This window comes from Fonsecaea nubica (genome assembly GCF_001646965.1).
Source record: "Fonsecaea nubica strain CBS 269.64 chromosome Unknown Scaff8, whole genome shotgun sequence".
Classification (NCBI taxonomy): Eukaryota; Fungi; Ascomycota; class Eurotiomycetes; order Chaetothyriales; family Herpotrichiellaceae; genus Fonsecaea; species Fonsecaea nubica.
Window position 1 is genome coordinate 129552 of NW_019173681.1, and position 22442 is coordinate 151993.

At 52.5% G+C, this 22442-nt stretch overlaps 9 protein-coding genes across 9 annotated transcripts; 4 read left to right on the top strand and 5 right to left on the bottom strand.

The window, feature by feature from the left end:
* Nucleotides 1–1256: 1256 nt before the first annotated feature.
* AYO20_01897 (hypothetical protein) lies at nucleotides 1257–2537 on the bottom strand (the record flags this gene model as incomplete). Its single annotated transcript, XM_022640203.1, has 4 exons — nucleotides 1257–1591; nucleotides 1645–1845; nucleotides 1897–2050; nucleotides 2115–2537. 4 exons carry the CDS (start codon nucleotides 2535–2537, stop codon nucleotides 1257–1259), a joined length of 1113 nt encoding a protein of 370 aa, XP_022503703.1.
* A 1955-nt stretch (nucleotides 2538–4492) lies between these two features.
* On the top strand, nucleotides 4493–6247 carry AYO20_01898 (hypothetical protein; the record flags this gene model as incomplete). The annotated part of the gene is made up of 2 exons (XM_022640204.1): nucleotides 4493–4741; nucleotides 4808–6247. The coding sequence occupies 2 exons, from the start codon at nucleotides 4493–4495 to the stop codon at nucleotides 6245–6247; spliced, it is 1689 nt and encodes a 562-aa protein (XP_022503704.1).
* Nucleotides 6248–6793: 546 nt separating this feature from the next.
* On the bottom strand, nucleotides 6794–7228 carry AYO20_01899 (hypothetical protein; the record flags this gene model as incomplete). The annotated part of the gene is made up of 2 exons (XM_022640205.1): nucleotides 6794–6875; nucleotides 6996–7228. 2 exons carry the CDS (start codon nucleotides 7226–7228, stop codon nucleotides 6794–6796), a joined length of 315 nt encoding a protein of 104 aa, XP_022503705.1.
* Nucleotides 7229–8413: 1185 nt separating this feature from the next.
* AYO20_01900 (hypothetical protein) lies at nucleotides 8414–9325 on the bottom strand (the record flags this gene model as incomplete). The annotated part of the gene is made up of 1 exon (XM_022640206.1): nucleotides 8414–9325. One exon carries the CDS (start codon nucleotides 9323–9325, stop codon nucleotides 8414–8416), a length of 912 nt encoding a protein of 303 aa, XP_022503706.1.
* A 2219-nt stretch (nucleotides 9326–11544) lies between these two features.
* AYO20_01901 (hypothetical protein) lies at nucleotides 11545–13185 on the bottom strand (the record flags this gene model as incomplete). The annotated part of the gene is made up of 1 exon (XM_022640207.1): nucleotides 11545–13185. The coding sequence occupies one exon, from the start codon at nucleotides 13183–13185 to the stop codon at nucleotides 11545–11547; it is 1641 nt and encodes a 546-aa protein (XP_022503707.1).
* A 715-nt stretch (nucleotides 13186–13900) lies between these two features.
* Nucleotides 13901–14412, top strand: AYO20_01902 (40S ribosomal protein S18; the record flags this gene model as incomplete). Its single annotated transcript, XM_022640208.1, has 2 exons — nucleotides 13901–14052; nucleotides 14115–14412. The coding sequence occupies 2 exons, from the start codon at nucleotides 13901–13903 to the stop codon at nucleotides 14410–14412; spliced, it is 450 nt and encodes a 149-aa protein (XP_022503708.1).
* A 1486-nt stretch (nucleotides 14413–15898) lies between these two features.
* Nucleotides 15899–16508, top strand: AYO20_01903 (hypothetical protein; the record flags this gene model as incomplete). Its single annotated transcript, XM_022640209.1, has 3 exons — nucleotides 15899–16046; nucleotides 16098–16287; nucleotides 16352–16508. The coding sequence occupies 3 exons, from the start codon at nucleotides 15899–15901 to the stop codon at nucleotides 16506–16508; spliced, it is 495 nt and encodes a 164-aa protein (XP_022503709.1).
* Nucleotides 16509–17358: 850 nt separating this feature from the next.
* AYO20_01904 (hypothetical protein) lies at nucleotides 17359–18429 on the top strand (the record flags this gene model as incomplete). The annotated part of the gene is made up of 1 exon (XM_022640210.1): nucleotides 17359–18429. The coding sequence occupies one exon, from the start codon at nucleotides 17359–17361 to the stop codon at nucleotides 18427–18429; it is 1071 nt and encodes a 356-aa protein (XP_022503710.1).
* A 789-nt stretch (nucleotides 18430–19218) lies between these two features.
* Nucleotides 19219–20467, bottom strand: AYO20_01905 (hypothetical protein; the record flags this gene model as incomplete). The annotated part of the gene is made up of 6 exons (XM_022640211.1): nucleotides 19219–19383; nucleotides 19476–19812; nucleotides 19914–19976; nucleotides 20052–20126; nucleotides 20178–20284; nucleotides 20345–20467. The coding sequence occupies 6 exons, from the start codon at nucleotides 20465–20467 to the stop codon at nucleotides 19219–19221; spliced, it is 870 nt and encodes a 289-aa protein (XP_022503711.1).
* Between the last annotated feature and the right edge of the window lie 1975 nt (nucleotides 20468–22442).

The window sequence follows — 22442 nt, forward strand, 5'->3', positions numbered from 1 at the left end:
TGAAGTGATGAGGTGGCAGGAGGATGGAAACATGTGCTGGCCGTTGACTGGGTCTTTTCCACCGCATTTGCACCATTGCCTAGCCATTTCCAGCCCTTGAGATTCTCTTCTTCACTAGATGATCCTTCGCTACCCGAGGCATGGTCTTGCACATTTTCAGGTGGGTAGTTCCAATCGACCCCGAGATGGTACAGCAGTTGCTGACGGGGACCAGGGAAGGTCTCGATAATTTATAATGTTCTGGGGGGGATGAAATTGGCACAAGCACAACAAGCCAACTCGACAGGACAAGAGAAGATGTGAAGGACAACGAAACAGTTATGGCCGCATAGTCACCTGGTGAGGGACACAGAGTACTGAGCGGGAAACCTGCCCTTCTCGGTGTTGGCCGCCAGCCGCTTCACTTGCCCTCGTTGCCTCGTCTCACCTGCACCTTCACTTCTCTACCTCGTACACCAGGAGCATCAGACTGATATGTAGCTCAGACTTCTAGTGACGACCACAAATGATCAGCCACCGACTAAACGACATTATCAAGATCCAATTGAATATCGGCCAGCGCTGCTACCTACTCGGCTGTCAGCCCAAGGCACAAATCGAAGCACACCTGTTCGTTTTGGTTTTCTTTGTTAAACGTAAAGCTGAATCGACCGTTGTCAATAAGTAGTGGTCTTGAACAATGCTACCGATACTATTGTCAACATTGTCGCTACTCTAGAACCTTCCTTAGCAGCGATTTGTGATGCGGCAAACTCAGTCTAGATAGGATGGGGGTAGGGAACGGTTTGTACAGGTGACATTGCTAGATACAAAACTTGCCACAGAAAAACTGTATAGTCAACGCCTCTCCAGTGTCTCAACCAATATTCGACGCTATCTTGGACATTCGTATTGCTGGTAACAAAAAATCGTAGGAATAACGCAGGCTGTTCGCTGTTCGCTGTGCAGCCCACAAACTTTTTGTCGGGATCTCTGAGACTGCCTCCTACCAATCAATCATCTCTTGGGGAAAAATTCGTACATATCTCGCTTGCAGGTCATTGGGAACAAAGGCCATAATCGTTGTACATGTCTCGTGTGTATTGGCGTTGGATTGGCAATCGGTTGTCGGCCAATTCGTCCGAGAATTATCTTTGCGCTCCGGGCTCAACGGAGTAGGTTGGCAGGATTCAAACTGAGTCTGTGTGGTTCCATGGGTTCTCCTTTCTTCGTTTCGGGCCAACGAGCACTCCGCAAGGGGCGATCATCTGTGCTTTTTAATATGCGTGAGGCCTGTCGTCCCAATGACGCACGGAGTCCACGTCACGCTCCTTGATGCTCTCTGTCGCCATTTTGGTGTCGCCAATCCCAGGCTCAAGGTTTGTAGATGCCAACTCTTCTTGACTGCTGGCAGCGTCGTTGATATTTGAAGTGATATTTGTGCGAGACTTCTTCGTCTGATAGTTTTCTAGGGCGATGCTCTGGGGCTGAACTCTGACGGAGTTGCTGTTCGCATAGCGTGCATAGCCGCGAGAAGGGTTCGATCCGTGCCGAGTTTGGTAGATGGTTCTGGCTTTACGGTAGAGACCAGGCCCGCAGCCAATCAAGACAGCTAGAGGACGCATCAGGGCCTGGGGAATGGAGCGAAACAGGGGATTACTGTACCTATCGAGGACTCAACGATACCCCATAGAGCCAGCCAAGTTGTGCTAGGTTGAGTGTTGTTGACCGTGCTCCCAAGCTCCTTGACTCGGATTGTGGCGACCACAATGCAGACGAATCCCAGACAAAAGAGAGCACCAATGCTCGCCTTCTGAGTCCTCGGCATCTTCAGGTTCCAGATGAGGTCAAGGGGTAACAGCATGACTGGGACTTTGTTAGTGGCCGGAATGTTCGTTGGCAGGTATCAATACTGACTCATGAGATCAGTGACGATGTCAACCGCATAAGCGTACCAAAGGCTGATACTTGCAGCCTTGACGTCGCGAGGGGTTGAGCAAGCACCAGCGGTGAACCAGGCTTTCATGCTCGAACAAGACAGCATCGACGAGGTGATGGCACCCGCCAGAACCTAGCTAAGTCAGCCTGATCACACCGTATGATGGAGGAGAGGAGGGGGGTCTGGGACAACGAACCACCACGCAAAAGATCACCACAGCCCACCACAATCTGATTTTGTGCGGCAAGGCTTTCATCAACTTTTTGTAGACAGCCATCAGGGAAAACTTGACACACCACAGACAGAGCCACAAGCCCGAGGTCGTGACGAAGAAGATCTTCTGGATGAAGAGCCCATCATCGGCGACCGTGGGGTACAGTGGGATCTGCCCATCGGCAAGTTTGGTGAGCCGAAACATGGTCGGCGCAGCCACGATGTACAGGATGGACAGGGCCAAAAAGAAGATATAGGCGGCTAACAGCCAGCCATCGTCCCAACCAAACCTGCGCTGCTGTTCGGCCGACACAAAAATGCGGAAGCCGGCGACAAAGGTGGTCAGGATGATCATGGTGATGCCCGTCGCCCTCACCGAGACCTCGGTCACATAGTTGCCACCCATTTCGAAATGTCGAGGTTGAACAGCGTCGGCCCAGGACCTGGAAAGACGAGGAGTCTGATGATGGCGCCCGATGGGATTCCCTCTTCTTGTACCCGGAATTCTCTGTTCTCGTATCCCATCCTTTTGAGTTTTGGCCAGGAATATAGGTTGGCACGTTGAATGAAAAGGGAGGCGAGGTTCAAACAGACTAATCGAGGCCAGTCAAGTCTAAAGCACGAGGGGAATGGGACTCTAGGCTCAGCGAGGCTCGCAGGCGAACCCGATGTTTCCCTTACCAAGCTTTGGGATACCACGTCTTGATCTACAGGTAGCGTGCATTGCATCCCTGTGCTCGATGGACCATTCCCTTGGGCGAGGGTAACCGTGGACGGGAGGCGTGAAGAAAGTCGACAGGCAGCTAAGAACTGAGACCAGCTCGAGTCCAAACCCGGCTGGAACATGTTGCAACCAATCTAGGTATGGAAGATGAAGCCTAGTGGGCTTTGCAAGTGTGTGTTTAGCGTGGCTAATGCATGGTCTAGGTATAAAGTAGGTATAGCCTGGTATAGGGACCTGGAAGTAAGTCAATTTCCTAACAGGGTTACCATGGGACGGGAAGTTCCAGGCAAATTCGTGGTGCGAGTATTCGGTACAAGTACAGTACTTGCAGGTAGGAATGGCTAAGAACTGGCCCATGCAAGAAACGGCCCCAAGGAATGATTGATATCTTTGCTGGTCAATCCGTTGTGCCTTTTCTACAAGGGGAGAAGTGAGTGAAGTTGGTCGGATCACCTGATCTACTTGGCACCAAACTGCGCTTCCATTTTTTCTTTTCTTTTTTTCCCCTTACTCTTCTCTTCAAGGACTGAACTCGTCCACAAGAACATATCTAATCAGTACAAGTACATCAACACTCGAATAGTAAGGACAGGCAATACATATGCCCGTCCTTCTCTCCATCTTCGTTCTCATCCTCCTCCTCCTCTGGCCCTAGCCCCGAAGCCGGGCGTTGGTACTATCCGTGCCCCCACCCCTCCTCCGAGTAATCCCCAACTTACCTATGCTTCGGATGCACGGACCGTTTACTAGGCCTTGAAGCCACTCCGTTTTCGAGTAGCGAGGCAGCCCGTTGCTTCGAGGCTCACCCTCCATCCCCACCATTTTCCCCCTGTGCCTTACATATTCTGGGTAAAACAAGGCCGTTGAGACACTGTTGGTGGGTCTTGGGGCGCGCCGATCCCTTCAGACCCATGTTGACCCCGGTTGACCCGCAACAATGGCGCCATGATGGTGGCAGCCAGTGGCTCTTAGGGACTGCCTAAGGTAGGTACTGTTGCTTCACGTGGGAAAGAGTGCTCACACTATCGAAGACTTTCAGACTAGGTACCTCGTACTTGTGCAAGTTCCCCCAAAGTAACCCGGTGGCTGCGACCTGCTCTCCTCCTGAGTTCCTTGTCCTTCTTGTCTGGCCGTCCCAGTCTACGTGTACCTACCTAGGTCGAGACAATGCACCCCGGTAATTTCCAGACTTTTCGGAAATTGTCCCTTTTTCTTCCTTGACAAGCAGACCAGCCGCTGCAAAGACGTGTCCTAGCGCTCCGACACACAGACCAAGTGCACTCGTGGTCGACCGATCCCATCGGCTGCCCTCGCCACGACGATCGTGGCACATGGGAAAGACGTCTTGAACCAGGACCCAATCTATCTATGAGGACCAGTCTGTGATAGCGGCAAGCCGAAATGCCGAAGTCTGAGGTTAACATGCTCTATCGTGTACCATTTGGTACCATTTGGTGCCCTTTATCTGTGCAGAAACGTTGACGCTAGGGTAAACTGCGAGATTGATCCTTGGAGAGCCAAGCAAACCGAATTGCTTTAGAAGACTTCTACATCCTTCTTTAACGTCTGTCACTTCCCTGTTCCTCTGTTTTTTCTCCAATCCGGTCGGATCTTCAAGTATCTTTCCTTGTTCGGCAATGCGTTACTCGTCTGGCTGCCTTTTGGCAGCCCTCGCTGTGACTGTCCATGCACAGTCTAACTCAAGCGATGTCGTTGAACCTGCGACTCTCACGGTGCCTGACAGTGCACCCTTGAATTCGACTGATGGCATCGAGCCCGTCGATTTCAACGTTACCCAGGCCTTGGTGGACATGGGAGTCGACGTCTCGGCACTCCCAGTGGCCCAACTTGCCGAACGCTCGTCTAATGCTGCATGTTCGCTTGCGGTGAGTGGCTGAAGAGGAAGAGGCGTACCCTCCATTGTCGAATACGAGCTAATGTGTTTCATCCAGTGCGCCTCTTTGCAGCTTCTCTATGGCTCTCAAAACATCGAGTTCAGTAACGAGGCCGGCTATGACGCTTTCACTTCTGGCTACTGGTCGCAGATCCAAGAGAATGTGAACCCGTACTGCATTTTCAAGGCACCGAACAAAGGTGCCGTGTCAGTGGTGATTCTGCTCTCTCGCTTGACCACCTGCCCTTTTGCAGTCAAGAGCGGTGGCCATGCAGCATTCCAAGGTGCTTCCAACATCGAAGGCGGCATCACCGTCTCTCTCGCCGCGCTGAACTCCATCACCGTCTCCAAGGATAAAAAGACTGTCGCCGTCGGACCAGGCAATACCTGGAATTCAGTCTATACTGCCCTCGCGCCCTCCAACTTGGCGGTGATTGGTGGACGTGTCGCTCCAATCGGAGTTGGTGGTCTCACCACTGGAGGTGGCATCTCCTTCTTCTCCTCTCTCTACGGTTGGGCCTGCGACAACGTTGCCTCGTACGACGTCGTCCTGGCCTCAGGGTTTGAGGTCACGGCTTCACCGTCACAGAACTCCGACCTCTACTGGGCTCTTCGCGGCGGTGGCAACAATTTTGGTATCGTCGTCAACTTCAACCTTGAAACCATCAGCCTGCCTGGGGCACAGCTGTGGGGCGGCACCCGTGTCTACCTTGAGGACCAATTCACCAATCTGGCTAGTGCTTTCGCCGGCGTCGTGAGTGATTCCCCCAACGACGGCAATGCTGGCCAATGGGTTGCCTGGCTGGCGAACAACGGGACCAAGATTGCCTCTGCCGAGCTCTACTATGCCAAACCCAACGGCCAAAGTGCCGCCATCTGGAACAACTACAATGCCCTCACAGCCATCTCGGACTCGACGCAAAACCGACAGCTGCCTGCCTACACGGTCGAGCTGGCGTCCTCGAACCCTTATGGCTTGCGGGAGACATACTATGGCTTGACCGTCAAGGCTGACCCGTCGATTGCTGCGCAAGCAAAGGATATCTTCTACCAACTCCTTCCCACGATAGCTAACGTGGCGGGCGCCAACCCGGTCCTGATCTACCAGGGCATCACGCTGCCGATGATTGAGAAGATGTCGAAGAATGGCGGCAACCCGTTGGGCATCTCCGTGTCAGACGGCCCGCTGTACCTGATCCATGTGGCATGCTGGTGGGACAACGCTTCGGACGACACGGCCGTCTACACTTTCATCACCAAGGTGTTGAACCAGATAAAGGCTGCGGCGACCCAAAAGGGCAAGCAGAACGACTACATCTACATGAACTACGGCGGCGTGTACGAGGATGTGATCAAGAGCTACGGCGCCGCCAACAAGGCCAAGCTCAAGAACATCGCCACCAAGTACGACCCGACGAAGGTCTTCCAGGTCCTGCAGCCGGGCTACTTCAAGCTGGACCGCGCCCCGGTTGTCGACTCGAGGTTCTTCTCGGGATAGGCGAGGGACAACAGACGTTTGTTGTGCGACAGCACTAGGGAAGATCGGCGAGAGGAGTGAGGAGGTTGCAGGTTGGTGGACAGAGCTGACTGACCTTCATAGAGATTTGCATGCTGGCGTTTAGACTCTTTTGAATTTTTGAACATGTACCAATCCATGCTGGCGGTGCACGGGGCCGAGGACGTGCCCAGAAGCCCCTCCCTTGCATTTTGAAGAGCTGAGCGAATTGGAAACATCTAGCTAGACTGTAATGATATGAAGCGTACGTACGAGTAATATATAATTTCTCAACCGGAGCCTTTCGATTCAATAATCTGTTGAGAGGTGTGAGGATCCCTGAAACCTGGATCGTGAGAGACGTGTCTCGTGTTGAATAAGTGGACCATCCTCGAAACAGGTTGTTCTGGGTATTTCTTCGTGTCATGGTTGTTTCCTTTCTTTTTGGGTCTTGCACATGGACTTGTACAACAGAGTACCTACCTAGGCAGCACCAAGAATCAACTCTTGAGTCTTGAGTCTTGAGTCTTGCCGCCAAACTCTGCCCTCCTAAACTCGAGGGATGGCGAAGCTCTCGTCGTCGGCGAACGTGTGATCGAACGCGTCGACCAGATCCGCTGGCGGCACGCCGCTGTAGAGCGCCGACATGGTCTCCTGGACCTAATGGATGCGCTGGCCGATGCACACCTCGGGCCGGGGTCGTGGTTGACTTTGCTGTCTTTGCTCGAGGACGTTCTGGAGGTATCAAGACGCGGTGAGGTGGTCGGCGTGGCCGTGCGTCTCGAGGATCTTGGACACGGTGTATTCGTGCTTGGCCACCACGTCGAGCATCTGGTCGGCCGGCTGCGTCGACACTTTTCCCGTGTCTTTATCATAGTCGAGCACTGGGTTGATGATGACGGTGTCCTTTGCCTGTTCGTCCGCGACGATGTATTGCCACGTGCCTGTGACAGGCTCATAGAGTGCGCGGACTTTAGGCTCCATTTGCGACTTTGCTTAGTTCCGTGGAAGTGCTCACTCTCCAGTGTCAGTCTCCTCGAAGTACAAGGTACCTCCAGACACAACTCACCAAGGACGTAAAAACGACATATATTCAGTCTAGATCTGCGTGGGTGTGTGTGGAGGATCCGATTATAAACGCCGAAGCATTGTCGCCAGGCTACACGCCCCGGCACACACGAGGCTGAGTTCGGACTTCATTACAGGCTCAAGTCCCCGTGGCTGACACGACCAGGAACTGGCCACAACGAACGGACCGCACCAAATGCAGCAGTGTCGAGGTCTATATCATCAGCTGAGACTCCGTCAGGATTAAGGACTAGCGCGTCGCTCGTCCCCCCTGAGCTGGATTGCCGTGTGTTCGTGAATCAGGGAATAACATCTCGGCTTCAGATCTCAAGTCTGCGCCCAAGGATATTGGGCCGAATATCTCCCCTCAGAAGCAGAACAAAGGAGATAGAAAACACACAACAACATGAGCACGGTTCTCGCTTCTTGTTCATCAGCTGATGCAGGCATAGAACGCCAGTTCCTCGGATTTTATTGTCAAAATCCCTCCCTCTTCGTCCCCGAATTTGATTCTTCCTGATGGACATACAGGGGAGCGGGGACAGAAGGAGAGGGTTTCTATGGTGGTTTTACCCAAGTTCCTGTCCATCCCATGGACATCATTGCCATAAGTTTTGCCCATAATCGTGTTTTCCACTGTTTCTTCTGGTCCCCGAGCTCGTCCTCATGTACCATATTGATTGGCTCGGTAGGTGCGCGAGGCTCCTCGGGGAATCGTGCAGGGTTGTCACTGCTTGTCTCTTGCCTCCAACCTTCTTGCTCATTCTTCATTGTTCCTCAGGCATGATATTCCCTCCTCTGCAGTTATTTTGCCAATCCTTCTCGCGAATTTTGACGTAGGTCTGAACCCATTGCACAGCCTGAGGCTGGTTCAAGTTGACTCTCGCTTCGGACATTATGTGTAGAGCATGTGGCTGCTGTCCTGTCAGTAGGTTCGCCTTGGTCTGATCTGGTGGACTCCAGGCCGACGTGTGGTCTTGTCGTTTGACTTTTGGATTGGCACGGAAGAAAGAAAGGTCTCTCTTCCACAGCATGATGCACTCACCAACCCTCTCACCTAACCCATCATCCCCAAAGCATCCTCGCCATCCTCGATTTCATCTACTTCCGCCTCTTTTCCACGATGACTGTCCTCCTCCTGTCGTCCCCACCACTGCTGGGCTTTCCTTTCGTCGCAGTCGCTGCCGGTGCTCCTCTCTTTTCTGCCTCTTTGCGCATCCTGGCACGGCGTTCCCGCTCATCCTCGCTTGACTCTTCGGAACTCTCGGTCGATCCGCATTCGGAGGAGCTCGAGCTCCATGCACCACACCGCTTACCACCGCAGTCGAGTTTGACCCGCTGGCCAGAGCGTGTGACGCCATAGCGCTCACAGCGGCAGCTGTGGTCGCTGACGCTTGACAAGCTGGAGGGAGAAGAACGCGAGAAAGCCGTGCCCGAAGAAGAGCTGTCGTCTGACAATTCGGAGGGCGAGCGAGACGAGTCAGCAATGCGCCAGCCTGCGAAACGCTCTTCGAGGTCATCTACGGGAGATACCTCATAGTCGGCCTCGCGTAACTGACGGGACGCGTAGGGCTTGCTGGGCTTCGGATGTTGGATCTTGCCAGGGCTCAGGGCACGGCCTTGGGGAACCTCCCTACTATGGCGCGAAGTTGACACTTCCGTGTTGACACTAGGCCTGGTTGGTTTGGCGCTGGACTTGTCGCCTCCTGGAACGTCTATGATGTTGAGCTTGCGGCCTGTGGTCTTCTCCGTCACATATTCCTTGGCTGGGTCGTGAGAGACGTGGTAGCCATCAACGATGTAGTAGTACCAATAGCGGGAGCCCAACTTGAGGGCATTCGACCCTTGGAAGCGGAAGTTGCCTTTCCAGGAGCCTGGTTTGGCGGCAGGATCTTTGGTCAGAGACAGAGGCAGCTGGGATTTGTAGTTGTCCCATGAGCCGAGCAAGTGCACGGTGCGCACGTTGGGCGACGTGCGGAGGGTAAAGGAGAGTTGCACGGTTGGAGACGACATCCTGGTCTTCCTTTTTTTTTTTGTGTTTGTAGGTATAATGGATACTGATGGATTAATCGCTTTTCTAGGTATTCGAGTCAGCTGAGTGAAGTGGCAATGGATTGAAACACATTAAAAAAAGGGATTGATACATTTACTCAAGAAAAGACGTGTCGTCGAGACCTTTGGGGTTCGTAACAATGCGTGAAATGACTCGTTAGGCTGCTGAAGAGCTGTAAAGGGCTGTGCAACGAATAATCGTCCGAATTAAAAGCGTTAATGATGCTCTGTTGGTAAAAATGCTGAACCAGATGAATAATCGACAGACCAAGTACACCCCAGTACTCAGATCAACGTCCACGTGTGCGTATTATAGTGATTGCCGTCTAGAAGGCTTTGTCTAGACCGAGCAGAGCTTCCTCGACAGATAGGTCAAGGTGAATAGATGATTTGCTTGATATCTCGGAAGGTTTCAGAAAGGTGCTTGTAGGTTGGTGTCAGGTAGATTGACCGGCAATCGTGGTGACGACACAATGGAGAGCGTTGATCGAGGGTGTAGTGATGCTTGATGCTGAGGCAATAACGGCGCCGAGCAGGCTGGGGCCGTAGTGAATCCGACTTCTGGTCGGGCTCGTTCAAGAGACTCCCTTGAAGGACGAGGCAATAGGTGCTTGGTCTGGATCGACTGGAGTGATGAGACACGATGAGAAAAGCGACAGTATCGACAACAACGATAACAGGATGATTGACAAAGGATTAAGTTGTTGGAGCGGCACAGCAAGTCAGGCCGGCGGGTACGAGATGAACAGCTATTAGGTATCTTGGTTGGAAAGAATGATCGTTGACCGGCAACGATGATGGTCTCCTCGCAAGGTGCTTGATTGACGAAGATTGTCTGTTTTTTGCTTTCTTTTGACAGATCTTCTGCAAAGATCGGATGTTGTACCTGTGGGCAAAGGGGAAGACACAAGCAGCAAGAATGAGCACAGCTCGTAAATGCCACAAGGGGTTGCTGTAGGACGAAGTGAGTTGATATGGACAATTAACAATTGACTTGGGATCGAAGTCAATAGTGTACCAGACACTATCTCTTTGCAGAAGGAGATGAAATTAGGAGTTTTGATTAATCCAAAAAGAACAGAATTCAAGAATAGCTCTCACACCGCACGACCAGAGTTGACAAGACTTGCTTGCTTAGGAGGGGAAAAAGGAAAGGGAAAGGCAGAGTCGCAGCAACGGGAAGGGGATGGCAATATTTAGATACAACAGCATCATGCTCAATGGGCCACGGGCAGGTGGAGGAAGAGGCCATTCCGAGGTTGCAGGCAATAGTGTGAACATGAAGGATGGATGGCAGCAACAAACCAGCCAGAAGCCAGTAGGAAGAAAGAGATGGAGAGGGGAGTTTGAAAGAACCAGATGAGAGGGGAACAAGCCGGGCGCTTAGAGAAGGACGAAGGCCATCGATTGGATCAAGAGATGTGGGCGGTTAAGCAGGTGAAGTAGTGTGACTGGCTGATGGAGATGCATCACCATCCAATCAATGGCGTTTGGGGCTAAGAATAGAATGAGTGGGTGAGCGAGAATTGAAGGAAGTAGAGGAAGAAGCAGAGACTGCGACAAAAGTAGAGAAGAGAAAAGATGTGAAGAGCAGGGCACAGGAGAGGAGGCAACAGAGGGAAAGAGCCACCCATGACGTCCCTCGAAGCGCCTTCCCATTCATTCATTATTCATTCATCCCTCCTTCCTTCCTTCCTTCCATCCATCGATGCATCCACCCCACCAACAATGTGACAGAGCACATGCATATCGTCACATGGAGATACGAGTAGACGACCAAAGTGCACAAGAGAGGCATCTTCACCTGGACACCCAAATGATTACCTATATAGGTACGAGTGAATCCAATGGGCGCCTAAATGACAAGATGGTTGTTGCTAATGGAGGTGGTGCTGGTAGAGAGACAACTCCAGATCATCCATCCGACAAGGACTTGTAGAGACAATCCAGAAATTCCCCGCCCTAATTGGACCCGTACGAGTACACACATAACCGCCCCGGCCCATGCCGACAGCGAATCCACCTCTATCCACCTCTACCCCCCTCTCCAGCACACCCATCTTCCATCCTGAGCCTGGCTTGTATAACACAGACCCGGTCCAACCATAACCTCCACCTGCAACTGACCGAATTCATCGCTTCCTTGTCGTCGTCAATCCCCGGCCAACAACACTCCCGGTCTAGAACCATTCCTTCGCCAGCCAGCGGTTGAAAAACTCCAGGCTGGCCTCTGGCTGATCCAGAGGGACCATATGACCGCCTGCATGGATACGCATAAAGGTAAAGTTGCCATGCGACTTGACTTCTCCAATCTTGCGCCCGTCCTTGCTGTCGTCCAGCCGAAGATCCTTCATGTCAGCTGCCGCAAACTTCTTGTGGTCAGGATACTCGAGCGCCTCCGCCCACGCCTTGTTGCCCAGCCAGTTGCAAATGAAGTCGGCATCCCCCGCATAGATCAGGACTGGCATCTTCTCGATAAGACCCGGCACAAGTCGGTGGAAAGGTTGCATCCAGTCGCCCTGGAACAGGAAGTTGCGGTTGATGTCAAAGTTGCACGAGTCGTAGCCGTCAACCTCCACCCCAAGTGCTTTCATCACCGACTTCTCATTGAGCCACTTGCTGATCCAGCCAAGTTCGGGATAGCACAAGTTGCTGCTGTCCTTGCACTTGCCGCGGACATCGTAGACGTTCTGACCCGTTCGTTGATAAGGTGCGAGCAAGGCGTTGTTGCAGTAGATGCTGGCGGGGACACACGACCACACGCTCTCGCTGTCATAACAGTTTTGGATCAGTGATTGGCAGCGAGGAAGGGCGTTGTCCATGGCCTGGCAGGACTGTGGGTCAAGCACGGCCGGCCACCCGCCGTCACCGCACGCCATTGGTCGATAGTATTCGTATTGGGTGTATCCATCTGTCAAGCCATTGCCAATCAAGACCGACGTAAGCTTGATATTGGTTTTCTTATGTGACAGGATTTCTGAAGCGAAGACGGGAATGTAGTGCCCAGCGTACGACTCCCCGGCGATGTGGAAGTCCTGCTTGGCATATTCGGGGAATTGCTCGAAAAAGAGGGTCAACAACGCATAGACATCCTTGCCGGCGGCCACGGTGTTGGAGACACTGGAGCTGGAGTAGGAATAGCCAACGTTGACAGGTTGGTCCAGGAAGATGACGCTTGCATTGTCATTCCACGAGTACGGGTTCGGAACCAGCTGAAGCTTCTCGTTGATGCGCGAAGGTCCGAGCTCGAGGAACAGACCGGTCAGAGAAGAGCAGCCTGGGCCGCCGTTGAGCCATAAAACGACTGGGTCGTTTTCTGGGTCATTTCTCGATTCGAAGAACCAGTAAAACAAATGCTTGTCATTCTCATTATCATCCAGATACCCCGAATATTGTTTGACGTTGGGATCGACGCCCAATGAGCTGGGGTCGACTTTCTTCACTCGCAAGTCATATGTGTCAAGCTTGCCATCGACATAACGCTCTTTTTCTCCATCGGCGTTGTCGACCCAGACACTTTGAACATCAGCTCCACGAACAATATGGTCCCATTCGTGATCCGGTCTGCGGGTGTGTTTCTTGGGCAGAGAGAAGAAGCTGGCGCGGCTCATATCTTCGGGATAGAGAGCCGCAACTTCGTCCCAGATATTGGCCGCCTCTTCAGTGAGACCACGAAGGGCATCCTTGAGATGGTGGAGTTGGTTATCGAGCATGTTCTTGGCTTCGGCAGGGAATGACTTGGGGAGCTGCAGAGGCTGCTGCTGAGGGGCGATGGCAGCCGAGGCCGCTCCAGCCAGCAGCAGGGGAGAAAGGGCCTTCATGGCAGAGGAGGAGATGGATAGAATCGATCAGGTTCGTCTACTAAGCCAGTGAAGGCAGCAGCGAAGGTCGATATCGTTGTCAGACTGGGATCCGTCCCAGTAGCGATAAGCAGTCCAGTGAGCTTCAAACAGTCACCGGATCGGATTGCAGTGATTGATATGCAGAAGAGAGGGAGGGATGGAGAGCACACGATAGAGGAATATAAGTCGAGAAGAAAGGATGAGTACGAAGGTTGATGACTGCGACTCGTAATGAAGCTGCCTGTCCTGGTTGCTGGACAACCATCAGCGGATCTGTTTCATCCAATTGAGTGACGACAGCATTCCGTCAAGCTCAGAAATTGATCACATGATCGTTATCGCTCGGCCAAGGCAAGATTAGAACCACAACTGGCTATCCGCTGACTAAGTAGTCTCTTGGCGCGGCGCACTGTCGGTTTTCATTGATTTTTTGGCAGTCTGAGAAGATTGTCTGTCCATCGCAAACCGTCAACGCAATCGACAAGGAGACACTCGCCCATCATGTGTAAGTCTGGACTGATTCTTAATCGTTGCGATCTCACCATGTATCGAATCTATATGCACCTCGCTCCAACATCTGGCGCATTGCGACAACGTGGAAAGGATATTTGCTAACAATCGAGGCAGCTCTCGTCAGCGGGGAGAAGTCGAACTGTAGGTTGATTCCAATTCCTTCTCTAGACATCGTGTTCTAATGATTACTGCAGTCCAGTTCATCCTCCGTCTTCTCAACACCAACGTCGATGGCAAGCAGAAAATCATGTATGCCCTGACTCGAATCAAGGGTGTCGGACGACGCTACTCCAACCTTGTCTGCAAGAAGGCCGATGTCGACTTGACCAAGCGGTACGGGCAAATCATTCAAAATATTAGGATTAAAAGAGCGGGAACTAACTCATACATCACAGTGCCGGTGAAATCACCTCCGAAGAACTCGAGCGAATTGTCACGATCATCCAAAACCCCACGCAATACAAGATCCCATCATGGTTCTTGAACAGACAACGCGACATTGTGGATGGCAAGGACTCGCAGGTGCTGGCCAACAGCATGGAAAGCAAGTTGCGTGAGGATTTGGAACGTCTCAAGAAGATCCGAGCACATCGTGGTCTCCGTCACTACTGGGGTCTCCGTGTCAGAGGTCAACACTCCAAGACTACTGGCCGAAGAGGACGTACGGTTGGTGTCAGCAAGAAGAAGGGTTAAACGATCCTGGCTGTCATTATGGAGGGTGTCTTGTGGTGGATGTGGTGGTGGAGTTGTCGCTCGAAAGAAATCACAGCGGCAGGAAAAATTTCTGCACCGAGCACGAGAAAAGCACAATCGGCATGGCTGGGGTTTTACACCTGGTGCAACAATGCTACGTTGGGACATGGAAAGTCTACGGATAGTGGACTCGCGAGCAATCAAATGGCATAAAATGAAAATTCCAACATGTCCCCTTTTCGCCGTTGAATTGTGAGTGGCTTTTCTTGTGGCTGTCGCTCATGCAGTGTGATGATAGCGGTGAGTTATCGCGACGTGGGACAAGCGGACGAAAGATGAAAAGTGCTACATGACCAGGTGTGCCATGCGCTGAACTTTCAAGTTTCGCCATTCTTATGTCGGACTTCGGATTGACCGACCCTTTGGATAAGAGTCCAAGGCTGGTTCTGTAGATTCCGCAGGATCGTTCCTGGGTTGTGTCTCCCACCCGTACAGCCGGAATGGTCTCATCGCATCACCACGAGGAAACCCGTCAAGTCACATGCTCTCTACAATGCGCTATTCTAACCTGCCTCACTGCAGCTGCACTTCAAGGACAATGTGAAGCCAGCTACAGCATTCCTTGCCTAAACCCAACTATTGTCTTTGACCGGGCGAGGACCAGCACGCCTGTCTTTCCATATCGAAAGCATCCTGTTGAACGATGCAACCTTCCGATCCGATCAGCAACTCTGCTGCAGTCGGGTCCAGAATTCAAGCCTTGGTATTGGTACTCTTCGTCCTCATTCCGTCATGCTATGCTGGTCTTGTGTGACTCGGGACACTATTTCTGGCACCTTCACAAAAATTTCCGAGCCGCTGGCGCTCGTCCAGCACTCGCCAACCCCATGGATGCAGGAGAACAAGACAAGCGGTGGGCTCGGTGTGGCATCACAAGCAGTGCAGAGTGCAAGGGGACACATCATGAGCCATGGCACTCTTGCACTGTTTGCCCTTGTAGAGTATGCATCGCCCAAGATCCATATTCGAGAACTGGCTGACTGTTTTCTGGAATGTCTCAGTCGCAACTCCGCTTGGTAGCATTCTGGAAGGAGACTGTTTCGGTACAACAGGCGGCGTGGTATCCAAGAGAAGAGCTTGTCTATCAAACAGTAGCCGAGCAAGTGCATTGTGTGCAAACCATTGGTCTTTGTACCCAAATCCAACATCTGCTGCGGTCACAGGACAAAGACTCCGTGGAAGAGGCTGGAGAGAAACAGGATGGGTTGACCTCAAAGTGTTGGTGCAAAGGGCGCAGCTATAAAGACCTCAGTTTCTTCTTGCCTCGCCCCTTCCTTCCTTCATCCCATCTCATCTTCGACCTCAACACTCATGATCGTGCTCTTGGTTGGAGATTGAAACGACGTATTTACTCTTGCCCTGCCCCAGCCTACCACACTTGCCCTGTACACCGCATCACGCTTCTTGCACCTCGTCGCCTACCGTCATGGCTTCCATCTTCACCTTCCTCGCCTTCATTGCTCTTCTCTCCTCCGCCGCCTCGGCCTTCTCTGGAAACTTTGAACTCACAAACATCGTTGTCTCCTCGCCCTTTGAAGCAGATCCCACTTCGACCCAGAGCACCTATATTCAATGTGAGTTAAGGCCCTCTAATCTGCCTATTGTCCACATCTAACAAGTGACAGTCGACTTCTGCGACGAAGATACGCCTGAAGTTGGTCCCACTCACTGCTGCGTTGAATGGGCCGTGGGTCTGAGCCCTCCCACCTCTGCAAGAGATACCTGCGACAACAGCACCTTCAACGTCCTCGTCACCTCATGGCATGGTGTTGGTAATCTCTCGCTACAGTTAGCCCATCAGTACATCGACAACAGGTATGTGCATCCCACTTTTCCCTTGCCGTCTCGTCCTCGAGATATGGTTCTGACACGAAAGCAGCGTTGGTCAAGCCCCGTACAATGTCCTCACCAAGTTCTCCAACTTCAATTTGACGTATCCCACAACCCACTACTATCAATGTGATATTAGCAACGCAGCATGTGTAACAACCGACGGAAAGGTCATCATTGCCAATGTCACAGAAGCCATTGCATGAGTGCACGACACCGAGTATCGAGGCATATCCGGCATGACTGCTACAACAACAGGAAAACGTTTCAGGAGGTTGAAGATTGAGACTCGAATGTCAATGCACACATACAGGGAAGATGAAAAAACACAACGAATTGTAATACTTAATTAGAAGGGGTCAATGAAGAGAGAATTCATAGAGTGGCCGTTGGTTGTTAGCTAGCGTACACCAGGGTGTATGGAGGAATGAAGCGCGGTTGATCAAAAAGGAACAGCTCAATAAATGTCAAGATCCATTTGTATCTGTAAAGCACATTGCATCTTCAGTACTGTGACCTCCCTGGACCGTTTCTCTGACCAAATGCCTTCAGGATGCCGATCACAGGGTAGCATCTGGATACCCCAGCACCTATCCATCTGAGCCTCTGTAGCCCTCAACACTGCATAGCTGTCCAGGCTTCCGACAGTCCACCACTCGTCTTCATGCTGCGTAGGGAGATGCTGCACAACGTCAAGTCGGCGAGCGATGCTGATCAGGTGGTCACTGGGCAGCGGTCATACTGATGGTTCTGGATGCGCGACGCGGTACACACGAGGAACATAATAGCAAGTGCGGGTCTTTCGCGAAACGAACAGATCCGGGGGTTCTGTGTGGGGAAGCGTCGGCATTTCAACCTCCACCCACAAAGAACGGAGTTTGCAGTTCTAGCCCTCGGTGGTACGACATAATAAGACGACAGGGGTATATCGAAGGGTCCTACACATAACAACCAGAGGTGGCATTCTATGACGCTTTTCCTCGATCAAGATTCTGCCGCAGTCTCTTGTAAGTTGCTTCCCTACCAAATACCTCCCGTTCAGCGCACATTATCACCATGTCCACGACCACAACGATGAGCACAACGACGAGCCGGATACACGAACGCATACCACCTTTTCCTCCCGACGTTGCCCACGCACCGATTGCCGAGATCTCCTCCAAGAATCTCCTGGAAAAGGACCCTGCGTCCACGGCCGCAGTCTTGCAAGCGTGTCAAACGTACGGGTTTTTCTATCTCGACCTGGCCGACTCGGAACCTGGGCGAGAGCTCCTCACCGAGGCCGACCAGCTCCATGACCTCAGCAAAAGGGCACTTGGGCTGCCATTTGAGGAAAAGGACAAGTACGATTTCCGCAAGACGCAGTCCTTCTTTGGGTACAAACCCGCGGGCACTGTCAAGTTGACCGACAAATCCCAACGGCCAGACAGCACCGAATTCTTCAACGTCGGCAAGGACTGTCTGTTTGGCGTCGCCGAAAGCCGCCCTTATCCCGACGTCATTAAAGACGCGTGGCCCTTGCTCCAGGCATTCTGCATGGGCGCCCACGGGATGTCGATGACGATCCTGCGCACGCTCGCGCGCGCGTTTGGCGAAGACGAGGAAATCTTCGTCAACCTCAACCGCTTCGAAGAATCGTCGGGGGACCACATCCGTCTGACGCTCAAGCCGCCCTCGGATCCCACCAAGACCGACATCATCGGCCTTCCGTCCCACACCGACTTCGGTAGCGTCACCATTCTCTTCAATTGGCTCAGCGGCCTGCAGATTGAGTCGCGCACGCCCGGCCGGGTCGGCGAATGGGAGTACGTGAAGCCCGTGCCGGGCAAGGCCATCGTCAACCTGGGAGACGCCATGGTGCATTTCTCCAACGGGGGCCTGAAGAGCGCCAAACACCGCGTCGTCCCGTCCCCCGGCGCGCAAGCCGGCATGGAGCGCGTCAGTGTCGTCTACTTTGTCCGCCCGACGCACCACAGTCTGATGAAGCCCGTGGGCGGATTCGACAAGGAACAGGACCGTATCAAGGTGGGAGGCAAGTTCTCCGACGGCATCGACGACAAAGTCTACACGGCAAGGGAGTGGCTGGAGAAGCGCTACGTGCAACTGACGGCCTTGTCGAAGGATTGATTTCCTCCTCCTCCTTCCCCACTCCCTTTATCTAACACTCTTGAAAACAGCCTTGCATGGTTGTGTTTGAACAAAACGAAAGAGAGAATGACTAACAATATCATTATTACGACGCAGACACGTGTTGACACGAAGTAGGTAATTATGCTGAAATGTATGTTGGTCATTATGTACCAACAATTGCAATACATTAATTAGTTCGGGTTTGAAAAAGTATGGCTTGCACTGAAGAACTGCACATCCGCGTCCCTCATTGGTAGTTTCCCTCTCTCCCTCATCCGCGCAGGGTGGTATACCGTCCAAGTGATGAGACTGCTCAACAATGCTGGTAATCTGCAGGCTCTTTGCATCGCTAGCGATTCGAACGCTTGGGGGTTGCACGAAATGATCGAATGTGCACAAGAAGAGCGGAGGAGAGAAGAGAGACGAGTGGTAATCAGCAATATGGTATTGCCCTCCTCGCGCTCGCCAATGCTCATTTGGAGTATCGATTCTCTCGAGGGAAAATACCGGGGAGCAGCGCGCCGAACAGAATATATCAACCCCCGTCTTCTCCTCCATTATCGCAGAGCAGCTTTTTCCTGACAGCGGCACACTGATGAATAAGACTTCTGCTGCTTCTGTTCACGCTTCCGAAGTCAACTTCTGCCATAACTTGCGTCCGCAACAAATCAACAAAATATCAAAGGCCGACGTAGAATATGGGAATACTGAGTACGGCGATGACAACAGTAACAGGATGACGAGGTTTGCCACGTAGACCGAAGGGCTTGTACCTCATAGGGAGCCTTAGGCCTGCTTCTCGGCTCTGCCCATCTCCACGTCGGTCTTTGGCCAGAAATGACTCAGGTCGCCCACAGGCAGTTTGATGGCGAGACGCATTTCTGCCGCCATCATGACAAAAGTCATGTACCAACCCAGACAACCGACTATAAAAAGTAAAGCTCCGCCGGTCTGTTTCGATTTCCTTGATGTTAGCGTTCTGGATTGCGCCAGATGCGTTTTTCGACGGAAGAAAAAGAGAAAGTAAGGGTAATCTTTCTCACCTTCTGCAAGTCCGCTGCCGTATCATAATCTCCGGTACTAACTTTCCAATAGGCACCACTCAAGACCCACGCGCCCATGGTGACGAACAGAAAGATGAGCGCGAAAACGACATTTGTCTTCAGCGTGAAGATGAAAAATGTAAACAGCGCGAATCCCCATACAATCAAATACAAGGCAATGACAGCGTTGTATTCCTTTGAGGCTGACCCAATCACGGCGTTGGTCCCGCTGGGAGAGTACGGTGTCGCCAGGCCGAGTGTGGGGAGCTGGAGCATGCCAAAGGATAGCCAGAAGACGGCGAAGAGGCCGCAGACCATCATGGAGAAGAAATTGCCCCTGGTGCCAATGTCAGCTTCTAACATACCAAACAATCGGCTGGCCGTAGGCAGGAGAGAAAGATCGCTCATTACTGAACAAGGTTTGTCAGGCTGACTTACATGATCCATTCGAAGATGACCGTCAAAACGAGGAGGACCGGGCCGACGAAGAAGAATATCCCGCTATATTTGAAGCGTCAGCGGATCCAATCTTGTTGGGTAAGGTTGGGGCGATGGTTGGACAATGAAAGTACTTACACTACGGGCGACAGCCCGCTGGCACCACCCCAGCCCATCATGACCATCGCAAAAGTCATAGTCGAGATGACGAAGCTATCTGCTCATGAGTATGTGCGTCTCCACGATGATGCTTCTGGAGCATACCCAACGAAACCGAGCGGAGTCGGGTTGGCGAAACGCCGGATATTGTCGCCAGCATGAGGAACTTTGGGAGTAAGGTAGAGCTGTCCAAGTCGCGCAGGGTTAGTGAGCTGTTTGGATCTCGATGCAGGGGGGAGGATCTTGTGTGAGCCGTGAAGCTATATGCGCACCTTTTCGAAAAGTTCTGGGCTGATGGAAATCGCTCCTGACGAGACGGTATGTGTCAAGCCAGGCTTCTCTTCGATCATGTCCCTTTCCGTGGAAGTAGGAGTTTGTTGAAGGTCACCCGCCATCTTGGACGTGTTGTAGTCTTACAGATCAATCGCACAACAGAAACAAGGGAGCACCGGAGAACAAGAAGGGCTTGAAATCGGCGCAAGGGCAGCTATTTCGACCTGGGGCAATGTGGCACCGGCCACAGCAGCTTCCGCCCTCTTTATCCGATTCCACCTCGACTGCTGACCCCCTCCCAAGCGCACCATGGGTGACAGAACGTGGGGCTGGGATACAAATGCAGACCCCGGCTAGAGTCCATCTTTCTGATGTGGAAGATGTGGAAAGGAATGAATGCTGAGTGGCCAGGGTAAAAGTGCCGACCCCCTTTATGCAGTGCGAAGCAGGCATCTTGAATGTGTCCGTTATGCATCGGTCACAAAAATAATTCCATTTGCTTTTCCTCCTAGCGGGATATGCTAGACGTCGCGTGGCTCAATGTCGTCCAGGATCCGTACAGCGCGAGGTCCAGAGCTAGGGTCGGCCAAGGTCGATTGGGCTCCCTGTGTGAGGAAAGCCTGCAGGAGAGCCAGTGAAGGAGAGGCATGGCGTTCTGCAACTGCTCGGATTCGATCTTTTGGCCCTGAGGGATGGCTGACTCGAACGGACCCCGCAGGGAAATTATTGGCACCTTCTGTCAATGGTTGGCTCGTTAGCTGGATTGGCAACAGGATTGATCTAGCTTCAGGAGCTCTCCAGCGGGCGATATGTGGAGCGTGGAGCTGGTGGAAGTGGATGGGGAGGGGAGCCTCGGGCCAAACCAAAAAAGGAACTGAGAATACGAACAGTTGGCCATTCTCTCCTTGTTTGGGCATAGTCAAGGCCATTTCCCCGCAGAACGCAAAGAAGTGGGAACGTGGAGGCTGGGGTTTGGTTCGCTGGCACAGTCGGACGAATGTCTGAAATCATAAGTCGCTCTTGGGCTTAGGGATACCGTGCTTCCATTCGCCTGGGAAAAGCGGTGGGAGCAAGTCGAGGAGGCACCGTGGTCAGACAGTCGCATGATGTGCCTTATTCAGTCGCTGATGCGTTGATGCGCCGCCCAGGTCATTTTGCGCGGCAGGTTTGCAGGGGCAAGAGTGAGATGAGAAGGAGAAAGACGGACATTTGATTGAGTGATTGTGATTCGCATCAATGTTTTTCCACATCTCCCTGGCGGTCGCCACGGAGGAGCGAATCGACTCACCGTTCTCACACCTTCTGGGATTCCCAAGGACGCTCGATACATTTCGGAAATACCTGTGCTTTAGCCCCTTTTGCGCCATGATCCCGAGCAAAGTCAATTGCCCACAGCGCTCATTCGTCTTGTGGCGCTGGCTTCGGTCGATGCGAAACTGCTCGTCTGGTCTTTGTGGACACTGGTAGATTGGAGAAGGGTGGACTGGGCGTGGACAAGGGTTTAAGAATGCCTCGTTACAAGTCGCGGCCTCGGCCTTGCAGGTAGTCCCTGACCCTGGCCTAATATCCCAAGGCAGTAAGCGGAAAGGGACCAGGTGGCTGCTTGTTTCTCATTTCGTGACAAGGCTGAGTACTGCAAGAGTACTCCGTAATATAACGGCTGGTTGGATAGGCTTGCTGGAACTGTCTATTACTGGTTGGTGGCGTGATCGCCCTTTTGAGGCACTACCGAGGTGAGCAGGTCCATACTTTCCTGCCTCGGTCACAGCCTCCTCGAGGAGAAATCCCCCATTCAAGCGGCTCATTCGAGCGGCTCGTTGAGAGAATCGTCCGCCGACTTGGCTTGGGTCCGGCGCTCATACCACGAGCGGTCAGCACAATGGCAGGATGTGACAGAATCACCAGTTATCACTGTGCATTTACTCCACTGAAAAGGTGCGGTTCGTGGCCAAAGCCAGATCTGCGGGTGGACTAGTGACTCTGGCAAAAACGCAAGATCCAACACCCGCGCAGTTCGGAATCTCCCGTGTTGCAGAATATCCGAAAGGACGGTAGATGGAGACTCCATAATTAGAAAGCCGCCATATTCCAGAAACT